Here is a 13,253-nt window from a genome sequence, read left to right as displayed (position 1 = left end):
CCTTTATAGGGATGTGTATAAGAAATGATTAGACTGAACAGAAAAGCTAATCACACAGCTTTCATGCAGCTTATATTTGGTTACACACTTACATTTGAGTGCGTCCTCCTGGTCCCGGTTGGCAGTGTGCACGGCCTCCTGGATCTGGTCCAGCCACAGCACAGCAGATTCATCTCCAGAGCTCTGTTACATCACAACACACAATCAGCACATGCTCCATACAAAAAAGTGTAACTGAACACACTGTCACAGGGCAAACAAATCTTCTGCAACAAATCAACTACAGACCAATTTACTCTGAATGTAAGCAACTAAATCAAGTAAAGGTGGGAGACATTCTGTGCAACTATCACTGGTTAAACAGGAAGTGTTTCTTTGGGCAAAAATCTAATACCGTTTTCTTTATCTGAAGGGCCAAGCTCTGAAGAAAGAGAAAGAAAGATAAAGAAAATGACAGGGACACATCCAATAAAGGACTTGTGGCCAGATATATTTCCAAAATACCATTAAACAATCCTGTATGCAATGTATGAACTGTTTGTGGACAAAGGTTTGTAAATAGTTTGGTCCGTGAATTGCATTTGGAGGAAGTCTTTCGTCACACAACATTTCCTGACATGCCTGACACATGAACACTGAGCTATTCTGACTCTAGACTCCCCAAGCCCTTGACAGGAAACCAGCAACGCATCACGCCCTTCGATGTAAACTTCTAACTTGACAGTTATTTGTCTAGAGAGTGATCCTGAAAGGAGTCACTTGTAGTTCATGTCTAGTTTGATGAACAATAGCTTGTAAAAATTAACTGGAAAAACCTTGCAAACATGTGGAGTGTTTTTGTGCTGCTGCTATTACCATTAATGTTAGAGGACTCACTTCAAGATTCAGGTAAGCCAACAACTTTTCTCTCACAGACAAAGATAGTTAGAGATCAACAGCTGATTTCTATGCTGTAGAGATGTGGACTTGGACTGAAATCCAGATTTTGTGACAAAGAAATCTTTAGGGTAGTTGACTTTAATTTCCCCAGTGACTTGACTCTTTCAGTCAGAGTTACTGTAGCAGTCTATACTAATTAAAAGTCACTAGATCAACATTTCCAATCACCCAAAACAAATGATTCTCTAAATACAATGTGTCAAAATCTAGCAACATAATGATGGTAAGTTTATGAAAATTTTGGGTGGTTATACACTGCTGAAAGAACAACGAATAGAGTCAAGAGACAGAACGCAAGCAACACATATCACTACATTACCCCAAAATAATACACTAAAATTAATTAAATGTAGTAAGTAAATATAATATTACAGAATTCAAAATGTAACAATTTAAATGAATTATTAACCTTGAAAAATGTTTGTCATGTGTTGTTAATCTGGAACATCTGTGCCTACAATATTAAAAACTAAAACCAAACAGCCGTTATTTAATTTCAAAAACTGTCTGTTCAACAGGTTTTAAATTCTTAGGTCACTTCAAATTTCAAATTCAATTCAATGTTTTCCAGATTTTTCAAGATAATAAAATAACAAAAATACGCATTTAGCATTAAATGTGTAATGTTATTATTATTATTGTTTATCTTCTTATTGACTACACAAATTGACTATAACTTGTTTTGAAGCCTTGTCTGCTATTAATTATTATCCTATCTAATAATTTCTGTTGAATATATTCACTTCAGTTTAAATGTCAATTTAATTTCAGTATCAAACTGTGTGAAATATAATTATTTACTGTAAGAATACACATTATATCAGTCATTTAACATTGTTTCCTAACACTTTTTTTAGTACCAAACAAATCACTTCAGCCAAAAACATATCCTGGAAAAATAGTGTTTAACGGCTCACAGTTCTCCAACTCATACTTCCAGGAGCCGGTGATAAATGTCAGTGCTAACATCATCAATCACACCACTGGAATTGTCAGCACTAGGATCATTCCATCTGCGTACATCCTAGCCATCCTCATCGGGATCCCCTCTAATGTCTTTGTGTTAGCCTGCCTTAGCAGAAGAAAGAATCTTCCCAGTTGAATCCTATATTTTAGCCTAGCAGTGTCAGACCTTCTCTTGCTACTTTCTCTCACACTCAGAGTCCACTATCACCTCAGTAACAATAACTGGATCTTTGGAGAGTTCGCCTGCAAGATGGTGACTGCCTGCTTTTATGGGAACATCTACTGCTCGATCCATGCCCACATGTGTATTAGTGTGATGCGCTACCTTGCGGTGGTCCACCCATTCCTCTACAGGACAATGCTGAAAACGTACTACGCAATCTTCACCAGCTTATCCATTTGGATGGTTTTTGCTATTGCGATGACACCTGAGTTTCTGGTTCAGCAAAGCTACCGTGTTCTTGGGCAAGAGCAGGTGACGTGTCATGATATCCAGTCCTATGAAAAAGCTTCCAACCGAGCTTTGATTCCATACAGATCGAGTCTGATCTGCCTGGGGTTCATCCTGCCATCGCTGGTCATCACATTTGTTTATGGATCTATCATCTACCATCTAAATCGTTCCAGTCATGACTGGAAACAGTACATGAAGGCCAGCACTTTGGTGTTTGGGATTTTTTAGTGTGCTTTGCCCCATTTAATGCACTTCTTTTTGCACACTATGTGAAGCTGTACACTCAGCAGCAGTATGACTTGTATTATTACTACAGAGCAGCTGTATGTCTGTGTTCTTTCCACAGCTGTCTGGACCCCTTCCTCTCATATCTCCTCACAAAGACTTCAACTTCCCAAGTCAAATTTAGATCCTTTAGCTCCAGAGCTTTGAAAGTTTTGCCCACGAGCTGAGTCCTTTTAAATACCAGAATGTGTTTTGTTGTGCACTGGGAGAATGGCTTCCTTGTCTAAAATGGCTTAACAGTGGGTTGAGGATGTTATGGTTGGACTTCCCACTTTTTACTTTAGAATAGGCTCCTAACTTTGTACAGAAGTGAAAGAAGTTGGAATCTCACACTCAAGCTGTGAACATAAAAGTCAAGCTGAATACAAAATCTTGAGAGCAGGAAAGTTAACCTCTTAGACATTTCATTGGTTCAGCACTGTTATTCTGTTTCACCTGGCAGATGAGGTCTTTGGTGGTCAGCAGTAGATCGTGATAGTGTTTGGCGTTGGCTGGATTGACTCCCTGTAGTTTAGCTGTAGGGAGTTGGAGGGCGGCGAGTGTCTTCTCTGGATCTCCAGAATTTAGGGCTTCGTTGATCTCAGCGATAGCAATGACTCCTACACAGGGAACCTTGGAATTTTATGTGCTCAACAACTCATTCAATGGAATATTGCTATTGATTAAGAAACTGACAAAAATGCCCTAAATTAGTTGTTTATACATTAACAAACATGTTGTTACACGATCATATATAATGTTTTATATTATAATTGAATGTTGATCAAAGCCCATGAGATTATTTAAATGTTTCGATAAAACTGTCCTGTGTGATTTCTACAGACTGGATAAATGAAGTTCGATTCATACACATTATGGATTCAATTTCTCTACAAAAAGTCTTTCTTTGTATGGTAGAATTTAATAATCTTCAAAGTTCATTGTATTTGAAAGACCATCTATGAGTGAAACACATCATTACTGAGAAGGCCACCAAGTCTGCCATGGGCACCATATTTTGTTTATTACATTACATATAAATTCTGCTAAATGACTAAATGTAAATGTAAATATAAGTATAATATACGTAAGTGTAATATAATAATAATAAAAAATGTACTTTTACATATAAGAATATATTTTGTCTTTTCTTCTTTTAGAAGAGTTAAATGCATTAAAACTGAATACATTTTGAAAGGAAAAAAGCTATGGAAATACTTCCATTTCCAACTTCTGTGGTGATTATTTTGAAATTCACACTACTGTTCGAAAGTTTGTGGTCAATAAGATTTTTTTTTTTTTTTTAAAGAAGTCTCTTATGTTTACCAAGGCTACATTTATTTGATTAAAATACAGTAAACACAGAAATATTGTGAAATATTATTACAATTTAAGATCATTCTATTTTCATATATTTTAAAATGTCATTTATTCCCAAAATGGCAAAGCTGAATTTTCAGCAGCCTGATGTCACATAATCATTCTGATATGCTGATGATTTTAAATCAATATTCTGTATCCAAGAAACATTCTTATTGTTGTCAGTGTTGAAAACAGATGTGCCTTGTAATATTTTTGTGGAAACTGTGATACATTATTTCAGGATTCTTTGACGAATAGAAAAATAACTGCATTTTTTGTGAAATAGAAATCTTTTGTAACATTATAAATGTCTTTACTGTCAAATTTGTTTAATCTCTTTTAAAAAAATCTTACTGACCAGTGACCACAATCCTTGAACTTGAACCTGAATGTTGTTGTACAATTTATTTCAAAGTTTGCTTACTCTCATGTTCCTCGTGCACCTGGACATTGACAGTGTCGATGCATTTCTGAACATCATTCCAGGTGAGGAACTCTTGATCCTGGGTGAGGGACTCAGCTCTGAGACGGATCAGTGTGTCTGCATATCTAACAAAGCAAAACAACCACATGATGAAGTAAATTACTAAACCGCTTCTTAGTGTGCCATATAGTGTGACACCTCTCCCTTTTCAGTCAGTAGTATGACTGTACCTCTGTAAATTGTCAGCATCCAGACCACTGAAGCCCAGTGGAGAGTCACTGAGCTGCTCGATAACAGCCACAGAGTCTTTAGTGTCCAGCACCTCATTTAACACAGACACAGCAGACAGCATCTCCACAGCTACACACAGCTCCTCATGAGTAAGACCAGCCTTGTTCTGAGATGGTAAACAATTAAAACTAGTTTTGTAAGTAGGGACAAGAAAGAGCTACACATGGAATAAGAGAGCAAGAGAGCAGACCTGACATCCGAGCTGGAGGCTGAAGAGCTCTGCCTGGTAGAGGCTGGCAGCAGTGTGGTAAACGATGGGTAACTGGGCCTCTGGGTTCAGAAGTGCCTCCACGGTCTCTTCTGGAACTCCTCGGCGAATAGCTGCATTGATCGCAACAACCGCCTCCTGCTCTGTGTCCATCAAGAGCACAATAATCAGTAGTAGCAGAAAAACAAACAGAACAATCATGCAGGCTCATACTGAATAGGGAAATACAATATAAACTTTTACTTCAACTTTTGTACTACAACTTTTACTGTTTTTTATATTATCTGTATCGGTCGACATTGGTTATATATTACGCTCATATTCCTTATTTTAACATTTAACTTTGGCATCATCTAATGTTCACTGAATCTTTAAAAACACTTAATATATATTATTTTACTTTTATTTCTTATTACTTTATTAACTGTTAAATGTTTAGAAAATCTCAAAATTAGTATTTTTTTCATATTGTACATTATATAATGTTGTGATGTCTAAATTCATGTGTAGTGGTTGATTTTGAATGAGAAAGTATGAAATACAGAGCTTTATATCTACAGAAGATTGAGAAGATCTGCAGATCTACATTATACTCTAGTCCAGTGGTTTTCAAACCTGTCCTGGAGGCACACCTGCACTGCACATTTAGCATGTCTCCCTTATTAGGCTGCATTTACACTTGGCATTAACATGCGATCACCGTGATCTGATCAAGCAGATCGGATCATCAGTCAGTCAGAACACGGCGCGTTTACACTTGGCAACATCAGCTGACTTCTCGATCTGGATAACCGATCGGATCTGTATTTCCCGCGCAATATTTAAATAAGTCTGCGGTGCAAAGTCGACCTGAAGTGGTGGGTTTTCTTTTGAAAACTATTTTCATTCGCGGGACATTTTACAAATCAAAATAAATGTAACAGTCTCACTAGCGCTCTGTTCTTCCGACAGATCGGGAGAGAGGGGGCGGCGTTTTGCGTGATGTCGACCTGCGAATGCAGACACGATGGCTGGATTGCATTTACATTACACTGAGATTGTGTGTCTGAGCACGTTTACACTTGTCTTTTCAATGTGTATGAAGACAATATCCGGATACAGGTCACATGTTAATGCCAAGTGTAAACGCAGCCTTAGACACACCCAAATCAGGTCTTGCAGTCTCTACTAATGAGCTGGTGATTTGAATCAGGTGTGTTAGATGAGGGAGACATGCAAAATGTGCAGGGCAGGGGTGCCTCCAGGACAGGTTTGAAAACCACTGCTCTAGTCTTTATATATTATCACCCAGTTAAGGGTACATGCGTGTGTGCAACATACTTCGTTTCTCAGCCTCTGCAAACTCGTTACAGGAAGTGATGACCCTCTGAATCTCTTCCCTCTCCAGATGAGCACCCGCACCAGCATCCTGCATACGGATGTCATAAACATGCTCATCAAACTTATTTGACTGAAGAGTAATTTCACCTGATATGGAAAGTGTGCTTTAGTACCTTAACTTTATGCTCCCTGTAGGATGTGAAGTGCTCCAGGTAAAAGCAGGAGTTGTCATCAAGGACTCCAACAATACCAAGTGCAGGCAACCTAAGGCTGGCCAGTAGGGCTTTCTGATCCTCAGCATCAAGAGCCTGATTTAATTCTTGAACAGCTGCTGATGCTAGAGAGAGAAAAATCATTATTACGTAACATTTACATAGCATTATTTTCAATTCAGAAAAAAATCAAGAATATTTTCATAGAAGCCTACTATGCCATACAGTATGTATCAATTGCAGGGCATCCCATGCATAACTATCCATTAAATAAAACAAACAAGCAAAAAAAATATGTTATATTCTCGTATGAGTATTTTGCCGAAAGCATCCACATGCTTTCTTATGCTTTATCTAAAATCATGAAAAGCTAACAATAGTAAGCTCCAAAATAAGTAACATACAGTACAGTGAGCACTAATGAGCAGTGTTGTTGTTGTTGTTAACTAATACTAAACATATTAAAAACTATTTTTGGTAATGGAAATAAAGCTTAAATAAAATAAGATATAAATATTAAATCAAAATTAGAAAGGTAGCCTTGGCAAACAAGCCGAAATAAGTTTAATTTCAAGTACTAAATTACTAAAAATTAACTAAAAGCTATATTATATATAATACTAAAATAACACTGCTAATAAAAATGCTAACATTTTATGGCAAATTATATTGTTAGCATAACATGTTTTGAGTAAAAAGAATATTTAAAATAGTGTTGAATTTTAAATATTCCACCTAAATTTAAAGCCATTAACTTTGATTTGTTTGAACTTTTTAAAACTTTTAAAACTAAAATAAAACTAAAATGTTTAATTTTAGTATTATATTTAACAAAAAATGTCCCACACTTACTGTTCACAAGGTCTACACTGCTCTGGATCTCCTGCTGGGTCAGTAACTCTTCATACACATCTCTCTCTTCAGTTGCAACAGACGAGCGCTGAACACACATACAATATGACTTATTTATTAACAAGACTTGCTTTTTGAAAAATGGGGGGTGGGGGTGGGGGGTGATCAGGGGTCTGGTGGTGCAGAGGACAAGGTAAGCTCAGGGAAAGTAATGAGACTGCTGTTGGTTTGATCCCAGCAAGAAGTAAGGCATGAGTTATCACCATTGTGCCTGTGAGCAAAGATCTTAACACCAGGCTAAAAATTAAATGCAAAAAAAATAAATAAATAAACTGCATCCCTGAGCACTGATACACACTTAGCACACCCTTAGATGTGTACACACAACAAAATGACTATTCAATCGAGTCAACATCAGGGGATCAGGTGATACTGGAGTCAGCAGTGTGTGTGAGGAGTGTTAGAGGACATCAGCATTTAACGAGCAAGGCTGATTCTGTTATTTTTTAATCAAAATCCTGCTGATTTTGCAAGTAAAGGGATGCTGGAGCTTGTTTGAACGGAGGCTGCAAAAAGAAACACAAACAAACTTGCTTTGCATGCAACCTTTGGATATTTGCATACACAAACATGTCTAAAGTTTTCAACAAATTATGAATAGTCTTCCCTGTAATTCAGTGCTTAATTTGGGTTAAAAAGATTCATAAATTCACATCTGGGAGTTTTTACTGTTTGCCTATGTATGACTGAAGCTTTGTTCATAATGCACAAAAAAATGTTTTTTAAATCAGATTTCAAATCACATACAAAAGAGTTTGCATTGGGTTTGTAAAGCATTACTTCTGACATGCAGAAATATTATAATTCTTGCAGAATATTATCCATACGGCTGCTGAGAATTTTGTTTTGCCATCACAGAAATAAATGACATTTTAAAATATATTAAAACATAAAAGTTATTTTAAATTGCAATAATATTTCACAATATTGTTTAACTGTATTTTTTAAATATCTAGTTTACCCGTCCCGAAGCCTGATCCTCTTTCATCCTCTTGGCTTTGCTCAGAGTGTCCTGGTAGGCCTGGGCCAGTGGTTTCTGTGTGTTTCTCAATAAGGCATTGGGGTTCTGCAGAGCCGCCATTGTTCCCTCTGTGTGACCTTTGTCAATAGCCTCATTAATGGCAAAGACAGCAGCGTGTACTACAGATATAGATCAGAAAGAGACACAAATGCATGTCATCCTGAGAATGAGGATAATATGTATTTCATGTAAATGTACTGACACAGATGTACTGACATACATATGAATAGATGAAATATGTGAAGTCACTCACATGCAGCTTCATCTACTGAAAGCTCATTGGCCAGGATGCCACCGATTTTGCTGAAGGTAGGCATCTGGATGCCATATTTATCCAGTTCTTTCCTCATGTTGCTGATTTCTTCCTCTGTGGAAAGAGAATAAGAAATGTCATCCATCAACACAGATAGAATCAGTGACCGATATAATATCCATACTTATTCATTTGAAACAAATCAAGGGCCTTGTTACTTTAAACCATAAATCACAATACACCTTCAAAGTGTGTCATAAATCAGATTTCAAATCACATACAAAAGAGTTTGCATTGGGTTTGTAAAGCATTACTTCTGACATGCAGAAATATTATAATTCTTGCAGAATATTATCCATACGGCTGCTGAGAATTTTGTTTTGCCATCACAGAAATAAATGACATTTTAAAATATATTAAAACATAAAAGTTATTTTAAATTGCAATAATATTTCACAATATTGTTTAACTGTATTTTTTAAATATCTAGTTTACCCGTCCCGAAGCCTGATCCTCTTTCATCCTCTTGGCTTTGCTCAGAGTGTCCTGGTAGGCCTGGGCCAGTGGTTTCTGTGTGTTTCTCAATAAGGCATTGGGGTTCTGCAGAGCCGCCATTGTTCCCTCTGTGTGACCTTTGTCAATAGCCTCATTAATGGCAAAGACAGCAGCGTGTACTACAGATATAGATCAGAAAGAGACACAAATGCATGTCATCCTGAGAATGAGGATAATATGTATTTCATGTAAATGTACTGACACAGATGTACTGACATACATATGAATAGATGAAATATGTGAAGTCACTCACATGCAGCTTCATCTACTGAAAGCTCATTGGCCAGGATGCCACCGATTTTGCTGAAGGTAGGCATCTGGATGCCATATTTATCCAGTTCTTTCCTCATGTTGCTGATTTCTTCCTCTGTGGAAAGAGAATAAGAAATGTCATCCATCAACACAGATAGAATCAGTGACCGATATAATATCCATACTTATTCATTTGAAACAAATCAAGGGCCTTGTTACTTTAAACCATAAATCACAATACACCTTCAAAGTGTGTCAACATCAAACCACTACAGAAATCATTTTCTGCAGCTTGCTATAATCTTAAATGTGCTTTCACCTCCATTTATTCGTTACATACAGTACCACATCCTTATGACTTGAACTCAGTTTTCCTGATTAGATATTTTATTACCAATAACATAATGAATAAGCTGAAGAGTTACACTCTGAACAGAGCTAAAGCAGTAATTACCTGTCATTACAATCCCATCATTAATCAAACACAAACAGCCAGGTTTCTTTATTAAAACCTGAGGCACTGTTCTGCTTCTCCTGTGATCTGAGCTGACAGAGGTGGATCTACACTTCACTTATGGATAAAATTGTATGGTTGTGTCTGAGTTCTGAGATTGCAATGGAGCACCACTACAGTATATGCTCCTTAAAATCAAAGTTTAAGGATTAGCCTTTGGAAAACCAATTTGTTAATTGTTAAAATAATTACTATTAAAAGTATTATTATGGGATGGTGGGGTGTACTGTGGTTACCTAGTCCTAGTACTTTGGACCTGAGGTAAATTTTTCGACAACAAATGGCATGCATTTTTGTGAATGACTGTGGCGTACCTGTAAAGTTTACTTTCCCCAACAAGTCCTGGATCTGAGGGGCAATTCCCAATTTGAACAGGTACAAACTACACAAAGAAAAACAAATAAATAAATGCACTTTATCAAAGCGAGAGAATGAGAGATAATCGGAGACAGCAGACAAATTTGGTCATGAAAGCTAGGTTAAGGATACACAATGATTTTGGAAGTCAAAATTACTGTGTATTTTAATTTCTCTCTGAAATGAGAATAACAAAAACTATATTTTCTACTGCTCTGAGTTAGAAACAGAAGTAAGAAATGAGTAAGAAATCATAAACACCATCTCTTCAACTCTCTTGGCCTTGCTGTACTTTAAAGGAGCAACAGTCTAAATACTGAGTCAGGAAAGAACAGATGTCGCAAGCACATCTAAAATGCAGCATTCTGTCTCATTATAAAGCTGGTATTTGAAACTGAAAATTGTTGATTGGAAAGCTATATGCTAAAGCAAATCCTGTCCTTGGACATGCTGCCATCTAGGTTTTGATCATACAATCATGCAGCAAAATAGTTTTAAAAATGTCAAAATATCCTCAGTTCCCACGTTTTGTTTTTGATGTGAAATGTCAATTCAACTGCACAATTAAACTCTATGGTATTTTATGCAAATTATTCTGTTGCTTGGTAAAAGCAGCCAAATTATACAGACAAGCAACATGCTCCCAGTTTGATACTGTGTTGTGCCCTAAGGCCAAAACCGTTTGAGAAGCACTATTTTAAATATTTCACTAGCTTTGTTTGCAATTCAGAGCATTACAATAATTCATGTAGTTCTAACGTTCTTCCATTAGATGTCAGTATGCAGTTGAGTTAAGTCAAGCCCTAAACCAGTTCTGGGGACAGGAAAATAGCCTGCAGTTAGTGTGCAACACATGCTGGAAACTGCATTAAACTTTTATCTGTCCACTGATTGAGGACAAATAGAGGAGTAATGAATTATTGAAGAGTTTAGAGTGGTGCGCGCCTGAGCGTTTATGCACTTAACGTACCTTCCTTACCTTTGACCCCTACATCAATAGCCAGAGAGATAGACACAGTCTGGTGTGAATTTATCCTCCATTCTACAGAAGGGCCAAAGGTTAAGTGGCTTAACGTGTGTAAGAGATTTAGGTCACTATACCTCATGTGTCACACGCTTGATTATATTGTTTAGAGTCAAACTGATAGCAGAAGTATGCACACAAACATTTCCTTTTAAATTAAAAAAATCTTGTTATAAAAATGTAAATACATAACACATTAATATTTTGTGTGTATATTTTAGTGTTATAGTGTGATATATAACATTATATTAGACATGTTTAACCTAAAATACTGATCATCTTGGAAATAAAAAAATATTCATATACATAATTAATTAATGAATTAGACCTTGTAGCACTACTGTCTAATGCAGAGTATATCCGAATGGTGACTTAATGATGTCTGAGCCGTATGGGATTTTCTCTGGGCACAGTCTGTGTTGTCTAGTCGTACTGAGTGGGTTAACTACAGGGTCAGGAAGGAAGAGTGTGTGCAAGGCAGAGAGAGGAAGCCAGGCAACCCACACATTAGACGACAGAGAGAGAGAGAAAGAGAGAGAGAGAGAGAGAGAGAGAGAGAGAGAGAGAGCAGGAAAACACTTTAAATAATTTACCGTAAAAAAGCCTTCCTGTGGTCATTCATTAGACACACTCCCCTGTGCATACCAACTGCTAATGTCTAAATATTACTATTTGCATACATTGAGATACTAATGACTTACCTGGCTTTTTACTTAAAAATGATTCATGAATGGTTTTCTACACTCAGTCATTCAATGTTACAACTGAATGCTAAATGAAAGTTTTTGAGAAAAGAGGTGCTGCCCATGCAAAACTCACTATCACACTTCTAGGTTCTTGCGGGTAGTTGTCAGGGTGTTGTTATGTGGTTACTTAAGGTGCTGTGAGTTGTGGTTTGTCAGAGAAGCCCACCCTTTCTCTGTGATATTATTGAATTAAATATAGTTTGGGTTTCTTCTTAAATGCACACTAATGTTCAAAAGTTTTGGGTCAGTAAGATTAAAAAAAATTTATTAAATTAAAGCAATGTCTTATTGATCACCAAGGCTGCATTTAATTGATAAACATTTATTAGCTTATTCCTGTGATGACAAACCTGCAGCCATCACTCCAGTCTTCAGTATCACATGATCCTTCAGTAATCATTCTAATATGCTGATTTTACATTTCTTATTAGTATCAGTGTTGAAAAAAGTTGTTTCTAAAAATAATCAAGATACATTTCTTGACGCATTCATTGAACTGCAAATCTTTTGTTACATTATAAATGTCTTTACTGTAACTTCTGATTAAATTAATGCACCCTTGCTGAATAGACATATTCAAGTATTCAAAAATCTTACGACAAACTTATGAATGGTAATGCATACATTTTTAGCATTTTCAAGCTGTAGAAATTAACATTAGTTATAGTATTATGAATGAACAAAAAGGAGCAATGAACAATATGTATTTATAAATTAGCATTTATATATAATATATATATATATATATATATATATGTGTGTGTGACCCTGGAGCACAAAACCAGTCTTCAGTCGCTGGGGTATATTTGTAGCAATAGCCAAAAGAACATTGTATGGGTCAAAATTATCGATTTTTCTTTTATGCCAAAAATCATTAGGATATTAAGTAAAGATCATGTTCCATGAAGATATTTTGTAAATTTCCTACTGTAAATATATCAAAACTTAATTTTTGATTAGTAATATCCATTGCTAAGAACTTCATTTGGACAACTTTAAAGGCGATTTTCTCAGTATTTTGATTTTTTTGCACCCTCAGATTCCAGATTTTCAAATAGTTGTATCTCGGCAAAATATTGTCCTACCCTAACAAACCATACAACAATAGAAAGCGTATTTATTTAGCTTTCAGATGATGTATAAATCTCAATTTCAAAAAATTGACCCTTATGACTGGTT

General features: G+C 36.2%; 1 protein-coding gene and 1 pseudogene across 2 annotated transcripts in view; one reads left to right on the top strand and one right to left on the bottom strand.

The window, feature by feature from the left end:
• iqgap2 (IQ motif containing GTPase activating protein 2) overlaps nt 1-13,253 on the bottom strand; it is a 78,605-nt gene that overhangs the window by 25,913 nt on the left and 39,439 nt on the right. The window contains exons 6-16 of one of the 2 annotated variants that reach the window (XM_016250941.1): nt 10,262-10,329; nt 9,435-9,548; nt 9,122-9,300; nt 7,293-7,380; nt 6,402-6,565; nt 6,229-6,316; nt 4,891-5,051; nt 4,640-4,806; nt 4,410-4,534; nt 3,080-3,243; nt 93-183 (exon numbers count right to left, since the gene is read on the bottom strand). In XM_016250941.1, the coding sequence (XP_016106427.1) occupies nt 93-183; nt 3,080-3,243; nt 4,410-4,534; nt 4,640-4,806; nt 4,891-5,051; nt 6,229-6,316; nt 6,402-6,565; nt 7,293-7,380; nt 9,122-9,300; nt 9,435-9,548; nt 10,262-10,329 (1,409 nt within the window). Of the gene's footprint in view, nt 1-92; nt 184-3,079; nt 3,244-4,409; nt 4,535-4,639; nt 4,807-4,890; nt 5,052-6,228; nt 6,317-6,401; nt 6,566-7,292; nt 7,381-8,313; nt 8,493-8,626; nt 8,745-9,121; nt 9,301-9,434; nt 9,549-10,261; nt 10,330-13,253 lie in introns of those variants that run through there. The other variant, XM_016250942.1, reaches the window with a different exon arrangement.
• LOC107565683 (proteinase-activated receptor 3-like) lies at nt 522-3,069 on the top strand (annotated as a pseudogene).

This window comes from Sinocyclocheilus grahami, unplaced genomic scaffold, assembly GCF_001515645.1.
Source record: "Sinocyclocheilus grahami isolate Dianchi unplaced genomic scaffold, SAMN03320097.WGS_v1.1 scaffold1016.1, whole genome shotgun sequence".
In the NCBI taxonomy this organism is placed as follows: Eukaryota; Metazoa; Chordata; class Actinopteri; order Cypriniformes; family Cyprinidae; genus Sinocyclocheilus; species Sinocyclocheilus grahami.
The sequence above is the reverse complement of the archived record's forward strand: the minus strand, read 5'-3'. Positions and strand labels throughout refer to the sequence as shown.